The sequence below is a fragment of the Hyperoodon ampullatus genome (assembly GCF_949752795.1).
Source record: "Hyperoodon ampullatus genome assembly, chromosome: 2".
Classification (NCBI taxonomy): domain Eukaryota; kingdom Metazoa; phylum Chordata; class Mammalia; order Artiodactyla; family Ziphiidae; genus Hyperoodon; species Hyperoodon ampullatus.
This window is the reverse complement of record NC_136915.1, coordinates 33,186,347-33,206,899: the sequence shown is the minus strand read 5'-3', so window position 1 is coordinate 33,206,899 and position 20,553 is coordinate 33,186,347. Positions and strand designations below refer to the sequence as shown.

General features: G+C 53.3%; 1 protein-coding gene across 1 annotated transcript; it reads left to right on the top strand.

Moving 5' to 3' along the window:
* Positions 1–813: 813 nt before the first annotated feature.
* Positions 814–14,871, top strand: NT5C1A (5'-nucleotidase, cytosolic IA; the record flags this gene model as incomplete). The annotated part of the gene is made up of 6 exons (XM_079720623.1): positions 814–939; positions 7,866–8,033; positions 8,500–8,629; positions 10,228–10,350; positions 12,617–12,801; positions 14,506–14,871. 6 exons carry the CDS (start codon positions 814–816, stop codon positions 14,869–14,871), a joined length of 1,098 nt encoding a protein of 365 aa, XP_079576749.1.
* Between the last annotated feature and the right edge of the window lie 5,682 nt (positions 14,872–20,553).

Genomic DNA, 20,553 nt, shown 5'->3' with positions numbered 1-20,553 from the left:
GTACCTGGGAGTGCGCTCCCCCTGCTGGCCATCAAGGGGCCAGCAGGAACCGGGGGGCCCGGGAGTCTCTCTGGTCTGGGGCCCCCGCCAGGCCAAGGGGAGCCTGGTCTCGCCACCGGCTTCAAGGGCACCTCCGCTTTGGTGGGGAAGAGCTGCCCGGCTGGGCCCTCCGCTGTGCCCCCAGCTAGGAGCAGGCTCCTGCTCGTGGATGGAGCTGTCCATCCACCACCTCCTCCCCCTCCGCGGAATGGACTAGGGTTTGAGGGAAGAGGACGCCGCTCAGGGTCCCACTGTCCTGGCATCAGAGGGGAAAGACGGGGGCTAGCTTTTGTTTTGTGGGGGCGGCTAGCTTTGCATTTTCTCCTTTGTGGATCCCCACCCCGGGGGAAAAAAGTTGGCAGGCCTCCCCTTCTCTCGGTACCGAATAGCTCCTGCGAAGAACACGATCCCCGCAATCCCGAACCCGCAGCAGCCCGCAGGCCCGGCTTAGGCCCCCTCCTCCTGCGAGCCCGAGGGTCCAACCGCCCCTCCCCCCCCCAATTTCGGGCGTGGGGCGGTCGGGGAAGGAGAGCGCAGCTGTCCTGAAATACACATCCACCAGCAACAGCAGCAACGCACCGGCTGCCGACAGGGCGAGCTGAGCACCCCAGCGGCCCCCCCGCCCCATCCCGCCCTCCGGCCGGCCCGCACGCGCACTCTCCACCGCTGCCCGCCCCCTTCTCACGCCCGGGACGCGCCTCCCTCCCTCAGCCCACCCCGCCGGCTCCGCTCTCCGCAGCCGCCTGCTCTGGCTGGGCCGGGTCAGAGCCGAGCATGGAGCCTGGGGAGCCCCGGGAGTCCCGCGAGCCCGGGCCGGGGGCAGAGACCGCCGCGGCCCCGCGCTGGGAGGAAGCCAAGACTTTCCACGACAACCTCGCACCCAAGAAGAAACCCAAATCGGTAAAAGCAGGGCATGGTATGGGGGAGGGCAGGGGGCGGGTCACCGGAGGGGGGGTCGTCAGCCCTCTGGAGAGGGACCCGTGGTGCCCCTCCGAGAAGGGACGCAGCTCCTCAGCACCAGAATGCGCCAGGCCGTTGGCAGGGGCTCGGGTTTATTTTTGGAGCTCTGCTCCGGTGTTTTTTTTATCCCGGGGCTCGGGTTCCACGCCAGGATCCCCCTCCCTCATGCTGTCATCAGGGCCCATCTCCAGGCCGCGGCCCAGCCCCTCCCCTTGCGGGCAGCCTGGGGCTAGCGGACAGCATTTGTTGGCAAAGCCGGTCAGCGGCACCTGCGGAAACGCCCCGGGCTCAGGTAACCCGACTCTGAAAACCCGGCTCCTTGCTGTGCGCTCCGGTTTCTGCCATCTGGGCACCGGGCTCCGGACCCGAACCTCTGCGTTTGGGGTCTGAGTCAAGGTCCTGCGCCCTGGGCTCGGGGTGCCGGGTTCCCCGCGTCTTAAGAGAAGGGAGCTGCACTGGAATCTGCTCTCCGTGCTGAGGGCTCTGCGTCCCTGGTTCTGGGATCCCAACGCTGGACTCTGCTCCCCAGCTCCGGGTTCTGCTCGCCTCACAAGGGAGCCCTCGCTGGCATCGACATCTCTGCGACCTCAGTGGTCGTCTCATCCCTTGGGGATTCACACAGAGGAGGGAGCTCGTCTCCCCATTGGACAGATTCATGATGCCCTGGTTGGTCCCTGGACCTTGCTCACTCCAGCCTCCCAGATCTCAGAGCTTGGGAAGGGGATAGAGGATCGAAGCTGGCTCAGAGCATCCTCCAAAGAGCTCCAGCCTGAGACCCTTCCCATAAGGCCCACCCTGTCAACAGTCATTCCCCCAGAGCACCTCCAGGCCTGCCCAGCAGTGGGGATTGAGAATGAATTAGACTGAGTCCCCGCCTCAGGAGCTCACAGAGACCCTGGACATGGTGAGTGCTCAGGTGAAAGACCCTAGCACTGGGAGCATAGAGGCGGGAGTGACTGCCAACTCAGGAAGTCTTTTAGAGGTGGCATTTGAGCTGATTTTAAAGCCTGAGTAGGTGGGCTTTCCCAGGCAGAGAGGGAAACAGGCTGAGCAAAAAGCATGACTGATGTCTTTGAAACTGAGAGGATGCAGGATCTGAAGGAGAAGAGTTGAAGTGATGCCAGAGACCCACAGAGGGCCTTGAATGCCACGTTAAGGAGTCTGAACCTTATTCATTGGGGTTAGGGGTCTTAAAACTAGGTTCCATGAAGCCCCATGTTTCAGGAGGTCTACTCACATGTGAAGCCAATTCATTTTCTTTCTTTCTCAAACTATGTTTTACACAAGTAAAAATAGGTGATAAAACTCAACTTACTCAAATGTGTTATGGGACATTTTAGCACCTTGGAGACTGCCAACATATTAACTTATGCTACAGGTTGATTACCTTTTTAGCAAATCTCAGAGTAAAGCTTTTCCTGTGATCTGTTTTAATAGAAGAGTATCTTGAGATTACTGACAATCGTTGCTGAGTCTCCTGAGGGTTGTAGTTTAAAACAGAACAAAACAAAAAAGGCTTGTACCTGGGGCTTCCCTGGTGGCTCAGTGGTTTAGAATCCGCCTGCCAATGCAGGGGACATGGGTTCGAGCCCTGGCCCAGGAAGATCCCACATGCCACGGAGCAACTAAGCCCGTGCCCAGCAACTACTGAGCCTGTGCTCTAGAGCCCACGTGCCACAACTACTGAGCCCACGTGCTGCAACTACTGAAGCCCATGCACCTAGGGCCCATGCTCCACAACAAGAGAAGCCACCGCAATGAGAAGCCCGTGCACTGCAACTAGGAGTAGCCCCCGCTCGCCGCAACTAGAGAAAGCCCGCAAGCAGCAATGAAGACCCAATGCAGCCAAAAATAAATAAATAAAATAATTTTTTTAAAAAACCAAACCAAACCTTAAAAAAAAAGGCTTTTACCGTTTGCAACCACTTATTGGTGTGAATCAGGGCTTTCTCAATGCTGCGCAAAAACCGACAAACTGAAACAGAAACAAACTGACTAGATGATGAAGCTTAAATCCACACTGGTCTCCTGTATTCACGGGTTGACATGATAATAAATATAGCGTGAATATGTAATACATTTGAATTTATAGTATAAATTTATGCCAATAAAATATGGTACTCTATGGTTTACATATTGGGGCTCCTCCCAAGAGTTCATTTGCATAAAATGTCAACCTACTTTTTAAAAAAGTATGAAAACCATTATGGAGCTATCGCAGGACTTTTCAGCAAGGGATTAACTCGGTCCATTTTCAGTTTAGAAAGGTCACTCTGAGGCTGTGTTGGTGGATGGATTGGAGAGGGTGTGTCTGGTAGCAGGTCCCTGCCTGGGGAGGAAGCTGGACTAATGTCATGGCCTGGGGGATGGAAAGGAAGGGATGGACACTGGGAACTAGGGTGGTGAGTGAGTGGAGCACACCAATCTGTTTCCTCCCCAAGCACCAAGGAACCCGGGAGCTCAGGCCCAGTCGTCGGTTATGACCTCTCGGTCAGCCCCTGGCCCTCACTGTTCTCTGGGAGGCAAGGAGACTGATGGCTTCCTGGGCCCTAATCCTTCCTGCAGAAACCCCTCCCCCTACAAGCTATTCTGGGGGCTTTGGGCCTCCTGGGCCCCATCAGGGCCTGGCCTAGGCTTATTATCATCCCCAGGAGCCTGAGTGAAATATTTAACCCCCAAAGGCCTATAGGAGGCCCTCACCGCATGAGGTCAGAGGACTTCCTCTGTCCAAACCTGTTTTGTTTCTCTCTCCTCCGGCAGCCCTTCTCACTCTAAGTCCTTCTAGAAATAACAGCTTTTGGCTATGCTCCTATCTTGGGCCCAACAGGCAAAACCACTTTGGCCTCAGTGAGAGCTCCTCAGGCAGGCTGGGTGGGTCTGGACTGTCCTCCTTTATCCCTCCATTCCTGTCCCCGAAGCAGGAGTAATCAGCTGGACCCCCCCAGTCGCCGGCCCCCCACCCCCACCCAGTGAAAGACAGGGAGAGCTGGCAGGACCTTGGCTCCCTGGAGCCCAGTGTTCCCAAGCTGAGCTCCTGGTCTGGGGTAGGGGGTCTTTCTGACCCAAGCTTCAGTCTGGCATCTGGACTTCTTTCTGATTTCTGGAAGAACTGTCTCTAGATGCACCTGACATCACGTGAAGGGGTGGCCTCCCTCTGCAGTGAGGTCCAAGGGGGTGTCTAAATGCTTGGCTTCTCCCTAGCTCCAACCAGCCCCTTTCACTTGTTCCTTCAGCTCCACCTGGAGCCCAGACAGACTGCTTCTCTCTCCCAGCTGGGATTCCATATTTCCCACAGCAGCTCATGACCACTAGGCCCTTAGACTTCTCACTTGTACAGAGTCAGAGCAGGCTGAGCAGGGAAGCAGGGTCCTTGCCCTGGGGCCCTCCATTCTGGGGGTAAAGAGAGCCCTGCCCTGAGAAACCTCGCTCTGAGGGCATGGTGCCCCTCACCAATTCTCCCAGATCTGGAAAGGGAGGGCCGGGGTGTGGGGAGTGTCCCAGGGAAGTGCCTGAAGTAGCAGGGGTTGGGGTCTTCTGGGAGTGATTGAGGAGGGGCATATGGGGGTAGGGTGCTGCTGTGTGGACAGAGGCCAGGCTGGAGACCAGAGACTTGGGATCTTATCCTGGCTCTGCCTTGACTTTGCTAGATGACCAAGAGTAATAGTCTGCCCCTCTCTGGGCCTATTTCCCCATCTGTAAAAAAGGAAGTGGAGACTCCTGGGACCAAGGCAGCTGGGATATTTTTTTTGCAGTGGCCAGAGGTGGGATGGGATGGGGTCTGGGCCGGTCAGCCGGAGGAGACCCAGAGCATAGCAGTTTGGCAGGGACTGTGGGACAGAAAGTGACGAGCAAGACCTTGGCTGGCTGCCTGAGCTGGAGCCGCCGGCTTGGGAACCTGCCTGAACAAGCTGGAGGGTAGCTGGTTCCCTGTCCTTGAAGGGGTGTTGGGCATGGCCCTGGGGCAGTAAGCCCAGGGGGCGAGGCAGTCTCAGCCCTTGCCCTGAAGGCCAACAGGCTTCCTGGGTTTATGAGAGTGGGCCTCCCCATGCCCCCAACCATACCCTTCCCATCCCTGGCCATCCCTCTATCACCCCTTTTCTTTCATTTTTACCTTCCTTCCTTGAAGGCTCATGGTGGCTGAGGGGTTTGGGAGGTACCCAGCCCAAGAACACACAGACACTTGGGGGCGGTTGGCAGCTGGGAGAGTTACTGGGCTGGGCCCCAGAGGACTGGCACCTGTGCTGCCAATGCCTTATACTCACCCTGCTGGGCCCACACACCATCTTGGTTGGGATAAAAGTCAAATGCAAACTGAGGTCCTCCCCCTAAGTTTGGGGACTCTGGTCTTTTATTCCTACTTTGAGGTTCTAAAGCTTCATTAGCCACTAGCCATTCATGGCTACTTAAATTTAAATTGATTAAACTTAAAATTCAATACAATTAAACATTCAATCCCTCTGTCTCACTGGCCATATTTCAAGTGGCTCCCTAGCCACATGCAGCCACACGGAGAGCACTGGACATTTCCATTATCACAGAAAGGTCTATTGGACAGTGCTCTTCTAAAGCATGCACAAATCTCTGCCTTGGGGATAGATCATAAGCTCCATGGGGGCAGGGATCACAACTGTGTGATCCCTGCCATGTCCCCAGCACAATGCCTGTCACATGGTCATCATCACTCAGTGTTGTCAACTGATTGGGATCCAGGCTTGACTCCAGAGAGGAGAAATGGGGTTGAGTGCATGACCTGCGGGCTATAAGAAGCAGGCCAGAATGCAAGTTCCATTTATGAGTCTTGCCCCCAACTTGAGTCCCTGTTTCCTCATCTGTAAAGTGGGAATCATAGTCCCAGGTTTGCTCAAGTCTCAGAGATGTGGTGGGACTCTCTGTGAGTCCCTTGGGGACCCCAGGGATTATGAAGGGTCCAGCTGCTGCCTGTGGTGACATTCCTCTCTCCCCATTCTGCTGGAGGTGCCAAAGGAGTTCTGAGGCCCTCCCGAGCCCCTGAAAGAAGGGCTTCTGCAATCTAGCACCTGCCTACTCTTCTGGGCTCAACTACACTCTGCTCCCATGCACAGGGCTCTGTTCACCTTTGTGAAGTCACGGCGTATGTGCACACCTCCTCATGCCTTCCTTCACCCCACTCCTTCAAGGCTTTGCTGAAACGCCTCCTGTCCTATAACAACTTGCTCTGAACACTTGTCATTGAGACTTTGCTTTCACCTGGTTCTAGCACTCATTTCAGTCCCCTTTGCTTCTCTGTTTACCTGTCTTTCTCCCCTACCAGCCTGTGACTCTGAGGGCAGGAGCCAAATCTCTCAGTATCATTCCCAGGCAGAGCCCAGGTGCTTGGCACAAAGAACCAGTAAATGTTTGTCAAATTAGCATCAACCAAAACAATATTCTCTGAGCATTTACTATATTTCAAGCATTTTGAACAGATGAGGGCACTGCACTGGAGTTTCTAGTTCATGTTAAATTTGTCATGGCAAATACTGTCTCTCATTAAACTATATTGCTTAAAAGTTCAGAGACATTAAATATTTACTGAGCACCTACTATGTGCTAAGCACAGTTCTGAGCACTACAGATACAATAAATGAACGGGATAGTCCTGGTTCCTGCTCCCTGAGAACTTAAGCATGGTTCCTGCTTCTAGAGCTCTGTCTAGAAATAGAAATAGTTAAATAAGTAATTATAATTTAGTGCTAAATCTTACCACCAAGGAAATCCTTAGGAGAGGTAGCAAGCCCATGACTAGGGGTAAGGGAAGGCTTCCTAGAGGTGACTTGTAGTTTGAAACCTGAAGGCTGGATAGAAGTTAGCAGAGCACATCAGGCAAAGGAAACATCATGCGCGAAGGCTCAGAGAAGGTGGGGGGCGGGGTGTGCTCAGACATGAGAAAGGTCAGATTGAGCAAAATGGGGTAATGGGAAGGTGACAGTGGAGACAGAGGTAGGGTCTGTCGTGAAGGGCTTCCTACTCCATACTCAAGGCTGCCGATCCTAGTGTGAGAAGAGTGGGTACCACTGAAGGGGATGGCAGGGCATGATCAGATCTGAATTTGGGAACAATCCCCTGACAACAGTATGGACCACATATTGGAGGGAATGAGAGATGGTGATGGGCCGGACCATGGTAGGGAAGACAGAAAGAAGTAGATAGATTCTAGTAGAATTGGCAGGTTTTGGTGACTGATTGATGGGGGAAGGGGGTGGAGGAAGAGGGAAGACTTGCGGTTGACTTCCGGGCTTCTGGTCTAGGTGATGAGTGGTTGGTGGTGCCAAGCATTGAGAAGAGGAAAGCGGGGAGGGGACCAGGTTTGGCGGTGGAGAGAATGCTGGGAATTCAGCCATGGGCATGATGAGTTTGAGTGTCTATTAGTCAACTGGGGCAGATAGATATATGAGTCTGGAGCTCAGGAGAAAGATTTGGGCTGGAGATAGATGTTCTTATATAATTGTCATGTTTCTGGGCACCACTTCTTCCTAAGGGCATGTAGCTCCCATTTTGTAATGGAAACCATCTGGAGACCGTCTTGAGCATCAGTCATACTTTGGCTACATACGCTGTATTCATTTTTCTGTCGAGTCCAGATGGCTGGCTAGATTGCACACTCCCTGAGGGCTTGTGCCTCCCATCAGATTGTCCTCCTCTGTGGGGAGCCATCAACTCCCTCAGTCCCCAGTTGGGTCCTGCCCAGAGGGGGTCCTGATCTAGGTCTGCCCCTGCCCAAGGCTGAGCTCCTTAGGGCAGAGGCTGGACCTGTGTCTTCTCCCTGTCCCCGGTCCCCGGAGGGGCTGACACATGAGACCTGCCTCAAGAGAATCTGAGAGTCAGCCCCTTCTCCTGCGCCCCTGCAGCCCAAGCCTCAGAATGCAGTCACCATTGCTGTGTCTTCCCGAGCCCTGTTCCGCATGGACGAGGAGCAGCGGATCTACGCGGAACAGGGTGTGGAGGAGTACGTGCGCTACCAGCTGGAACACGAGAACGAGCCCTTCAGCCCTGGGCCGGCCTTCCCCTTCGTCAAGGTGAGGGGCAGTTCCACCACTGGCCATACAGAGCCTTCATGGGCGTTAGAGAAAGGCACTCCCATGGGTGTATGAGTGAGGAAAAGGGGTCCCCTCTGGGCAGATGCCACCACACAGGAGCATAGTTTGGCAAGGGGACAGCCATTGTGGGAAGAAGAGGCCACCCCATCCTCTGGACTAGTGCAACCCCACTCCAGGTAACCAGCTTAGTGCATGGAACCTGAGCTGGATTTCGACCCCCACTCACTCTTTTAGTGAGGCACCCCTGGGCAATAATCAACGCGCACAATGGCAGAGACTAGGAAGAGATAGCCCGCGTCCACTGGCCTCACCCCGAGCCTGGCCCCGGACCTCCCCTCTGCTCCCCGTGTTGGATCCCAACTCACCCCTCCTCCCCAACCCTGGCTACCAACTCCAGGCATCAGTCCCTGGGGGTCTGAGCCCAAGGGTCCATTCTCCCATCCAGGCTCTGGAGGCGGTGAACAGGCGGCTGCGGGAGCTGTACCCTGAGAGCGAGGACATCTTCGACATTGTCCTCGTGACCAACAACCACGCTCAAGTGGGCGTCCGTCTCATCAACAGCATCAACCACTATGGTGAGCATGAGGGCTTTGGCTATGACATGACCCCTACCGGACACCCGGGGTTGGGGTCACACCTCTGCAGGGTGCAGGTAAACCCACTGGAACCTCGAACTCAGAGGGGTGTTGGTAAACAGGCCCTTTCAAGAAACAAAACAAACCCCCAAAACCCTGCTTGTGTAGCATTGCCATATTCAGGGTGTAAGTATTCCCACCATGGCTGATGTCAAGCCACCAATAGTTGAACAATCTAACTGGCTCCAAAAGTCCCTGGATGTTTAACGTTCGGCTCTTGCAAGCTGGTACAAGCTGGCTCCAGCACATCGCTGCACAGGCCCCACTCCCTATGTGGTTGGGCAGGGCACTTGCTACCCCTGTGCCTCAGTTTCTTTCTCTGCAAGGGGGCTGACAGGCCTTAAAGTCTGCTGGCAGAGGCAGGTGCAGTCGTCAGAGTGAAGGGACTTTGTGTCTTAGTCCAAACTCTTGTATGAAAGTAATAGACCTTCCAGATCCAGCCTAAGCTGAAGAAAATAATTTTTTTTTTTTTGGCTGTGCCGCATGGCATGCAGGATCTTAGTTCCCTGACCAGGGGTTGAACCTGTGCCCCCTGCGTGGAAGCGCGGAGTCTTAACCACTAGACTGCCAGGGAATTCCCGAAAATGATTTCTTATTAGGTTACAGGTGTGCCTCTTGGAACCACAGGGAAGGAAGTGAAATTGGGCCCACAAAGGCCTGAATCCAAGTACTGGCAATCTCTCCAGGGCTTTTTTTTCTCTCTGGACCACATGAGCCCTTATTTATGCTTCTCTCAGCAAATCTGTTCCTTTTTTTTTTTTTTTTCTTCTTTTTTTTTCTGTCTCTTTTTCTCTTTCCTCAAACTCGGTTTCTCTGCTTTTCATGAATATGGCCAAAATTGACAAGTTTACAAGTCCTTGTTCCTTGTTTTCAGCAACCAAGAGAGGCCAGTTGGCATTTTTAAATCCTAATTTCAAATTGTTAGGAGCAGGGGTGATATTCAAAATATTTAACCACCTTGTGACATAAGTACCGAGGAATCAGTACCGACACCACCTATGGTACTGGGGCAGAGTCCTGAAGGACCCCAGCTGTGCCCTTCCACTGTGAACCCTCCTGTGTGAGGGGCTGGGGTAGTGATGGGGTAACTCAGTGGGCTCAGAGCAGCAGCCATTTATCAACAAGCAAAGTTTTACAACCTGCACAGACATAGGTACTAGGTGGCTCTCAGCCCAGGCTGGGAGGGAATCTAATTGGCCCAGCTTAAGTCAGGTGCCTACCCCTATCCAGTCAGCTATGACCAGGTGGGACCACGAGCCACAAGGCTGGGACCTACTTTTGTAGTACTGTGATCCCCTGAAAGGGCATATTACTGTGAGCCAAGCAACCCCTCCAGAGATGTGATCATCCCCATTTCATGGTCGAAGAATGGAGGATCTCAGAGAGGGGGAACGCTGGCCTAAAATCACTCAGAGAATCACTCTGCTGCCCCACCACCACTCAGAGCCAAGATGGCGTCCATTGAACACGGAGGGACCACTCTGAGGTCCTGAGGGTTGACCCAGGCATCACCCGGGTACTCTCTACCTCCTCTCCAGACCTGTCCATTGAGAGGTTCTGCATGACAGGCGGGAACAGCCCCATCTGCTACCTCAAGGCCTATCACACCAATCTCTATTTGTCGGCTGATGCAGAAAAAGTGCAGGAAGCCATCGATGAAGGTGAGTCAAACTGGGGAAGGAGAGTGTGGGGAGTCTGGCTAAGGGGTCTCAGAGATGGGAAGCCTGGTCCTAAAGCTCTGAGCAGGCTCTAGGGGTTGCCATGGTAACTGGAAGGGGAGTACCTTCCTTAATTCCTATGACCTGTCCTGTAAACTCTGAGAACAAGGCCTCACCTATTTCACTTATTGCCCATCTATTCCACTGTCCCACCTCCTGCCCTACCATGTTAAGGATGCCTTTACTCATCAGCATCACCCAGCCTTCCGTTTCCATGGGAACCCTCCTTACAGTCCAGAAAGCTACTCCCTTCCAAGAATCTTCCAGGTCAGTAGGAGTTCTAATTCCTGTGTGACCATGGGCAGCCTCTGTCCTTCTCTGGACCAATGAGGAGGGAAATCAGTACCTAGTCCAGCCTGAGCAGTAGAGTCTGGGAAATGGCCAGCATTCCAGCACCTGGGCCAGTCAGTGCTGAGGTGAGGTTAGAGACACAGCTGCAAGTGCTGACAAAGAGAATTTCCCTCCACATGTCTCTTTCAAGGGGCAGTTTTGGGGATGGTATCCATAGTCTTCTGACAAGGTGTGTTTCCCTATTGTTCACGGAAGAAGACAGGCTCACAGGGGAGGAGGAACTGCCCCACTGCCTGAGAGGGCTCCTCAGACTGAAAGCTACTGTTATTTATTTATTTTGACATTTTATTGGAGTATGGTTGATTTACAATGTTGTGTTAGTTTCAGGTGTACAGGAAAGTGATTCAGTTATATATATATATATATATATATATATATATTCATTCTTTTTCAGATTCTTTTCTCATATAGGTTACCACAGAATATTGAGTAGAGTTCCCTGTGCTATACAGTAGGTCCTTGTTGGTTATCTATCTTATATATAGTAGTGTGTGTATGTTCATCCCAAGCTCCTGATTTATCCTTCCCCCCAGTGTTTTCCCTTTGGTAACCATAAGTTTGTTTATCAACCAACGATACGTTTACTTTCCTCTTCCTCTTTCATGCTGTCTCCTGCCTGGAAGCCTGGCCTCTCTCCCGCTGATGCCTCACTCCCCTGAGCTGCTTGGGGTTCCAAGAGACTTTCTTTAACCAGGAAGCGGAAGCCATTTCCCTAGACAGATGTCACTCCCTCTGGTTGGGGTCTTGGCATTGGTCCGCATGTGTGCCTCTATATGTCTATAATTTAAGCCCAGGCTAGGGAGCAGGGGATGGTCAGGAGGCAGGCCTTCCCCAGGTCCAGTGGTTCTGGTTCATCTTGGTTCCAGCACTGGCAAAGCTGAGAAGGCAAAGCTGATGTCCAGGACCTGGGCTTACTTACACATCCTCAGGCTTGTGAAGTTGTGGAGAGGCTGGCATTGCTCTTTCCTCCCAAAGCTCTGCCTCTATCCAGGCCTGCGACCCTAGATTCCCAAAAACCAGGGCTGACATGGCCTTTGGAGAGGTGAAGAATCGGGGATGGGCTGAGCCCACTGCCTGGGTCTCCAGCCTCCTGGTACTGCTCTTTGTTGTCCAGTGAGTTCTCGTTGGAGCCAGGGTCCCCAACAGGCATACTGGGCCCTCTGGAGAAGCCCAGAGTCTGTGCCATTGTGGCGGCAGACTGAGGGGGTGCCCACACCCACCTCACCACAGACTGCAGCCTAGAATCTCAGCCCCAGACAGAGCTGAGCACCCTTAATTTTATCTTGGTCCAGAGAGGGTGAGGGACTTGCCAGAATCGACAGCAAGAGAGTAACTGAGGCCCAGCCAGGGTCGGGGCTCCTTCCCAGCCCCCCTGTAGATCTACATCAGGGGCCTGTGAGGAACTCCAGCAAGGACAGTGGTGGCCTGGGAGACCCTCCCTTCCATCCAGGACTGATGTTTGTCTGGTCCATACCAGCATGAACTTACTAGATATTAAAGTGTTGAAATTCCCCCATGCCGATTGATAAATAGCTCCTGGCCTGAGTCCTCTGAGTGCCCCCTGTTCCCTGGGACACCTCCCAGACCTTCCATCAAAGCAGCAACTAAAAGGGAAACCCTGGCGTAGGCTGGGGCCTTCAGAGCCCTACTCAGAGCAAAAGCCACTATCCATTCTTACTGGCCCATTTTGAAATATTCTGAATATTAGCCCTCGTTAGTCGGCCCCTGTGTCCTAGGTGAGGCAAGCAGGGCAAGGATAGCCTGAGATAGCCCTCTCCTGGCCCCCAGGCAGCTGAGGCAGGTGTCAGGGCCCTATTACCTAGACGAAGGCAGACAATGCTTGCCTTTCTCTGCCCAGGGATCGCAGCCGCCACCATCTTCAGCCCCAGCAGGGATGTGGCTGTATCCCAGAGTCAGCTGCGGGTGGCCTTCGATGGGGATGCTGTGCTCTTCTCAGATGAGTCGGAACGCATCGTGAAGGCCCATGGGCTGGACAGGTTCTTCGAGCATGAGAAGGCCCACGAGAACAAACCTTTGGCCCAGGTGCTCCACACACTCCCTGGAACCCTTGGGTGGAGCAAGGAAGCTCCCCAGAACCTGCCCTTGGCTGGAACCTCCAGCCCAGAACCAAACCCCAAGCTCAGCCCAGAATCCAGCCGGGTCCCCTCCCGAGGCCTCCAGCCTTCCTCCCTCTCACCTGACCCCTGGGTCCCCTCAGTGAGCTTCTACCTCTTCTTTGAGCTCCCATCTCTCTCACTGCATTCCCATCCCCCCTTTGAAGCCCACATTCTCTCTCTAAGCCCCTCTCTGAAGCCCCTACCTCTTCTTTGCAGCTCCGTTATGAGGTCTCCATCCCCATCGCTTCTCAGCCTATTGGCTAAAATCAAGTGTAGGTCTCTATCCCCTTCCTGAAACCCCCATCCTCCCTCTAAGCTCCCAGCTCCTCTCTGAAGCCTCCATCCTCTTTCTGAGGTCTCCATCCCATCTTTAAAGTCCCCATCCCACTCTGAAGGCCTCATGCTCTCTCTCTGAAGCTGCCATCCTCTCTCTGGAACGCTTGTCCCCTCTGAGAGATTCCCCCACCACTCTGAGAGGGATCCCATCCTCCCAAGAAGTCCCTGCTTCCCTCACTGGAGGAAAGGAAGAGCTGGGCTGGTGCTCTTCATTGGGGCAAGGAGATCCAGCTAGTGTGGGGTCTGGGCAGCCCATCTGCTTTGGGCCACACCAGCTCTTCACACCTCCTGCCATCCATCCCTTGGCCAGGGGCTCAGAGACCCTCACTCACCCTTAAACTGCTCAGAGTGTCATTGAGAGCCCAATACGCCCTAAAGCTGGTGGAAATTCCCTGGGTTTGGAGCCACTGGCATTCTCCAGCCCTCCAGGGAGCTCCTATCTGTGCTTTTAACAAAAATCTGGGTGCTCAATAACCCCAAAGCCTCTCTCTCCAAGAGCTCAGCAGGCCTCAGCTATGACTCCAGAGTAATCATTTCACTTTCTCTCTTGTTGGTTCCCTCTGAAATCCTTGGGAATCCAGAGCGGGACAGTTTTTCCACTAAGTGGTTGGCAGAGCCCCAGGAGACCACTGCTTGCCCCAGGTCACCCAGCAAGTGAGGGGTCTCCAAGATCAGAAACCCACCTTTCCTGATTTCCAGCTGTGTTACAGTTTCCTTCTTCATCATCCTCTGGTTCTTTATTCACACCTCCTCATGAAGCTTCATTGCTCCAGGCACTGTAAAGAGTACATCCTTTCCCTGACCCTGCAGAGCTGGAGCACGACACCCTGAGCCACTCACCTGCCCCAGGGGCAGGGTTGATATTGCGCAGTGACACATTGGTCTGTCTGTCCCAGCTAGAGTCCATTCTGATTGAAGGGTGCCCATGCCATAGTTACTAAATATTCTTAATATCCTCCCTTCTGATGAGCACAAAGGCCACCCTTAACGGAGTTGCAGGACAGACACCCATGTACCCGGTGGGCTGCTATAGTAACAGCCCTGGTATGGTTTTTCTGATGCAGACATCCCCAATCACAGCAGTATGGACACCTAGACTGCCATAGGGACCTACAGTCCAACTGATGCATGCAGTGGCCCGAGCAGGCATAGCAGAACTGAGAGATTTAGAGATCCTGAGAAGCTTTCCCACCCCAAACAGCAAGATCCTAGTGTTATAGGTAGGAGCCCAGCAGGGGAGGGGGCAAATGTTTGGGAGATGGGGGAGCTCACGTGTCCCTTTGCCTTCTCATAGGGCCCCTTAAAGGGTTTTCTGGAGGCTCTGGGTAGGCTGCAGAAGAAGTTCTACTCCAAAGGCCTGCGGCTGGAGTGTCCAATCCGCACCTACTTGGTGACGGCACGCAGTGCAGCCAGTTCTGGAGCCCGGGCTCTCAAGACCCTGCGCAGCTGGGGCCTGGAGACGGATGAGGCCCTGTTCCTTGCGGGAGCGCCCAAGGGCCCCCTCCTGGAGAAGATCCGCCCACATATTTTCTTTGATGACCAGATGTTCCACGTGGCTGGGGCTCAGGAGATGGGCACAGTGGCCGCCCACGTGCCTTACGGTGTGGCACAGACACCCCGGCGGGCCACACCCACGAAGCAAGCCACATCTGCCCTGTAGCTGAACCACCAGCTTTGCTGACCCACATTGCTCCAGGCATGGCTCCATGTCATACACGTCGCCCAACGGACCCTTCTAGTTCCTCACCTCTCTGCCCTTCTGCATGTCTGCCCTCATCCCTATGAGTGAGGTACTTGTAGGAAATTATGCAGACTGGTCCGGCATTCTCACCAGCTCCCCTTTTGGGCAAACACTGTGCCATGATCCTGGCTCAGAAAGTAAGACTGTGCAGTAAAGCTGGGTTTCAGGGGGAAGTTGATGGGACTAAGGGTGAGAGGGTCAGAGCAGCAGGGTGCCTCAAAAGGAGCTTATGAAACTAGCTCAGTGTAGCACAAAGAACACTGCTTTGAGAGAGATGGGATCTGGCTTCTAAGCTTTGTCCTGGCATTGTACATGACTTTAAGTTCCCTTGCAAGGGACTCTAGGATGAGGTGACTTCCCCCTGTGGTGCACTGGTGAACTCTCCAGCCTTGCAGGAGCCCCTGCAGCCCCTTTGTCACCACTTCCAGGGGAGAACTCTCACTGCGTGATGAGTCAGTTTCCCCATCTTTTAGGGGGTTTTCAAACTCTCCTTTAGCTAAAGAAGCTTGGTTTTATAAGATTGCCCTCTTTGAAGGAAGGATTCTGAGCCAGGGCTTCTCCTGATATATGTAGCACCTTTGTACAAATTATAGAAGGACGCTGTCTCTAGAGTTAATTGTGAAAGACAGCCCTTCCTCTGGGCTGACCCAGACCACGCTGGGGCACACAGCTTGGTTAGCAGGATATAGGCTGGATTTTGGCCCCTACCAGCTCCTCGGCCCAGAGGCCTTTGTCAAATGGGAAAGGCACACAATCATCCACAGCAACCTTTCCTATAATTTTACACGTTTGGAAACTACTGGATGAGATGACCTGTCTACTTCCTGCGATGCCTTAATCTGAGTCATCAAGGGTCAGCTGCCAGGTGCAGGGTTTGTGGAAGGAGGGAGGGAGTGAATTTAACCTGCATGCAGACTCTCCTCCAGCCAGCAGGGGGCACTGCAGGCCCTCCCTGGGAAGGCGCTTTACTAGGCCTGCTCAGTGCTTCCTTTGCTTTTGCTTTTTAGCCAAAGTTAATTTGTTCCTGCCTATCAACCCCCTCACCTCAACCCTCACTCCCTCAATGACTGTGTCCTACTCTGCTTGCCAAGCAGCCCTGCTGGGGGGAAGAGGTGGAGAATTGGTGTTTACTGTTGTGAGCTCAAATGCAAGGGGAGAAACCTTAGGGGCTGAAGTGGGAGGTGGTCCAGGCTGAGCCCAAGGGAAGGCCTGCCTGGAGTGATATAGGAAGTGTGGGGAGGTCAGATCTGATGCACTGACTGGTTAGAGAGGAAGGAGCTGCAATGTGCATTAGCAAGATTCTCCAGCTATGGGACTGTGATTGGAGGTAGCGAGCTCTTTGTCACGAGGATGCTGTCAAAGGGACTCCAGGATGAGGTGACCTCCCCCTGCGGTGCACTGGTGAACTCTCCATCCTTGCAGGAGCCCCTGCAGCCTCTTTGTCACCACTTCCAGGGAAGAACTCTCACTGCTTGATGAGTCAGCCTCCTCCTTTGCTGACCAGCTTGGCTTTCTCCAGAGAGAGGGTGGGACCTCCAAAGGCTGGTCCCTCAGGAAGACCCAGAAGGGGTGAGGAGACGTCAGTGGCGGGGACTGATTGCCCAGCTTCCTGGGCGAATCCCAGCCGTGAGCAAGCACTTTATGAAGAAAGCCAAAGGTGTCATCGGAGGTGTGTGCAGGGGAGCTGGAACACTTCTGGGGGCAGGAAAAGGGGTGACAGGCCACGTGAGGCCTGACCTTTATCCTTTTGAGGACTCAGCCCAGGGTCTGAATGGGCACAGGTTCTGGGCAGTGGAGGGCAGGATCGTAATGTCAGAAAGATAACGCAGGAGGGAGAACAAAGTCAGAAGACTGAGGTGGTTCTGGAAATGAGCAACAGATGGGGTGAGAAGAGAGTCCTGGGCTGGGCTTGTCCTGTTAGTGCTGGAGCGGCTGAGAGGCTGGCCGTGGGGAGGAAGGGCAAGGCCGTGCTGGGTGGCTGGGCACCGCCAGGGGACGGGCAGGTGACGAGGATGTCCTTGCACAGGGTCATCCCATCAACAGCCAGGATCCTTCTGGCCAACAGAGGAGGCCTCGGGGCAGAGGGTCTGGTTTGGAGCTCTTTCCTCTGCAGAAGCTCCCAGCCCAGCTAGAGGTACTGTGAGACCTAAGGACAGCCTCCAGGAAACCAAAAGGAAGTGAGAGAAGGAACTCAATCCCAGTCAGTCTTGATCTTGGCCGAACCACACGAAGGCCTGCTTCTCCTTCCTCTGGGGTCAGAATCACCCCTTGGGTGAGCCTCCGGGGCCCACAGAGCCAGCTGGTAGCCATGAGAAGCCTGCAAGCCTGGGCACAGCCAAGGCTCACTGCATGGCACTAGGCTGTGTGACCAGGGTGGACACATGCACTGCAAGGGCAGCACCAGATGTCACCTAATTAAGATGCACCGAGGGATGCTGAGACCAAGAGGTCCTGCCCCCAGGGCCTCGTGATAAACACCCCTGATTCTTCCAGGTCTCTCAGGAAGCAGGAAAACATGATGTGGGAAGCAGCAAGATAAGGCGCTGTAAAAGCTGTGTATTTCACTGGAGCACTGTTAATAGACTTGGACAGCCCTCAGCGATGAGAGACACTAGGGTCCAAATTCTATTATTGAAACCATAAATGAGCATTTCAGGCCTGGAAAAAAGCTTTCAGTGTCTGGAATAAAAGGCCAGAAGTCCTGGGGGCAGGCTTAGACAGCTGCCAGACACACCTTCTGACTGTTTCAAGTGATGAGGCGTCCTGGGGAGAACATCGCTTATTGTATCAGCAGGCAAATTAAAAAGCCATGTGAGCACCAAAGCCCCAGGCCCAGCCATGGACTGCAGCACTGGGCCAGAGGAGCCACAGCTCCTGACATGCAGAGCCCCTGGAGCCCAAAGCACGGCACCCCAACAGCGCCTGCAGAGCACGTCCCAGGAAATTCTTGCCAGCCAAGTCCCAGACCCAATGGAAACTGCCACTTAGAAAAACAGAAGCCCTGTTACTGTGCCCTGAGATTGCCAAGGTCACTGCAAAATAGCCCTCTCCACTTTCTGAGAGCCCAATCAGAATGACGGGGATGTAGCAGAAGAAGTTGAAACCAGCAAGAAGTGTAAATCCAAGCTGGATCCAGCATTATAATGATACTCAACTGGTGTGCACCAGTCCAGCTAAACTGGTGATTAAAATATTGAAATGCCTCCATAACGGTTGTAAATAGCGCTGGCCTGAGCCCCTGACTTCCCCCTCCCCATGGCCTCAGCTGCCCTGGCCCCTTCGTCTTCCCACGATCCAGAAAAAAGGGGCTCTGGGAGTCTGTGCCAGCATGATGGCCAGTGTCCACTCTGTTTGGGGGTCCCCTGGCCATGCTGGCATGGAGAGGTTAAGTAAGTTGCCCAAAGTCACACAGCTGGTGAGTGACAGTGGGAGGACTCAAGCTCATGTCTGTCTGATGCTGGGACTCAGGCCCTGAACTCTTTTGCCATACGGCCCATACGTGCATAGACGTAGCAAGAGAAGCTTCATAGCAATGGCGTTCCCTTGACAGTCTGTTAATGTGTTGACCCCCTGCATGTTAAGATACTATAATAGACTTGAGAGGGTACATTTTTGTTATAGCTTTCTAAATAGCTAAGAGGAATTTAAACTAGGGCCAAACATTTGCAGATCTTCTGAAGCACCTCCAGACAACCCCAAGTTCTGTAGAACCCAGTTCTTATTGGGCTAATGCTGGGTTTGGCAAACGCAGCTCCTTGGCCAAATATAGCCCACCACGTTTTTGCAAAGAAACTTCTATTGGAATACAGTCATGCCCATTTGTTTACATCTGTCTTCAGCTTTCAAACTATAGCAATGGAGTCGAAATGTTTCAACAGAGACCAAGGAGCTGAAAATATTGGGTCAGCCAGAAAGTTCGTTCGGGTTTTTCATTTCCATCCTATGAAAAAACCGAACGAGCGTTTTGGCTGACCCAATATTTCTCTGGCTGTTTGCAGAAAGAGTTTGCTGACCCCTGGGTTAAGGCAAACCTCCCTGGCCCGCTCCTCAGTGGGAGAGTCCAGCTGACATCCACCTAAGCATTCGGAGGTAGAGGCTGGCTCATTTGCAGAGGGGGCAGCACGAGGCATCTCTGTGCCCATCTGCAGGCATCGTCAGGGAGGGCAGGCACTAACTGAGAACCTTGATGCTAAACCCAGCAGACCCTTGGCATCTGAGGACTGAAGATTTCAAAGTCTGACTATTTTCAAGTGACCCATGGCCTGTTGTAATTTGGAATGTCGATGCACACATGTGACTTTAGTGTGCTCTCCCAAGCTGCTGGGTGAGGGGCAGGGAGCGGGACCCCTGGCTAGGGCTGAGCCCAGCTGGCTGGCCTCTGCTCAGCATGGCTATGTTGTTCTCAGCTCATCATTGCCTTTGAGGGGCCTCTTGAGAAGTAATAAGTGCTGGTAGATGGATGGGCCTTAGGTAAATATTAATTGTGGGTAAAGTGAAGTGCCCCATGTTGACTTAAGGACCCAGATCTAACAAGTCATGCATATGCTCTCTATGGAAGCAAGAATAAGGTCTTCACGAAGATGGTCCCAGTGAGGACTTTAGCTGGCTCAGAAGTTACTGATCAAGTGAGAGAGAAAACTCCAGTGAAAGTTGGAATGACAGTTTTCTTGTGGTATTAGGGAGGGAGCAACAAACACGCATACCCTGATGATGGAATTGTGAATCAGGAGAAATCTGCCGATGTAGGGAATGGCAAGGGTAGAAGTGGCCCTACCTACCGCCATGGTGGCTGGCACTGTTCCATCGGGATACTCTTCTACGCTAAGCCCAGACTCGACCTCAGAATCCTTCTCAACCCAGCATTCCAGGCAGCTACCACCAGTGGGTTGGAGCTGGCATGAAAGATGAAAAACCTATGTTGCCATCCCTACTGGTGTTGGATATTGCTTTCCTGGGGGGCGTGCAAGGCCCTGAATGTTCATTCCCCAAAGTTGTGCTGCAACTCTGAGGATGCCAGGGTCTCACCCCACTCAGGCAGAACACAAAAAGGAGGAAGAATGGCATCCTGTGTGGGTGGCTTCCTTAGAGGAGGTGCCTGAGAAGCAGTGTCCCAGGTTTCATGGTCTTCAAGCAAAGGACAAATACCCCTCCTACCAGTAGGTGGCACTGCAAGCCAATGATCCGCTGCTGGCCATAGTTCATGGTTTTCTTCCCTGGTTACTTTTCTCTCCTTCCATGTTACTTGGTACTGTGCTGGACTCCCGCAAGTAGCTTGGCCAAAAAGGACTTTAGGTGCTGCTAAACATAACTGTGATGAGCTGACAGCTCTTGCCAACAACCACTGTGATTGCATGTATGGACACACTCATATGAGTGTGTGCAACAGGATTAAAACTGCATGTATGCATGCTTTTGTGGGTGTATGTAATGGGGCAGATATCTCTGCTGACGACTGAGTGTGTGTGTGTGTGTGTGTGTGTGTGTGTACAGGTTGGTTATCTCTGTTAACTAAGGGTCCTGGGCCCCACATACTGATGGCCAGCCCTGCTTCCTGGGACTAGTTCTGGCTCTTCCTATCATCTCATGGGCGTTTGCACATAT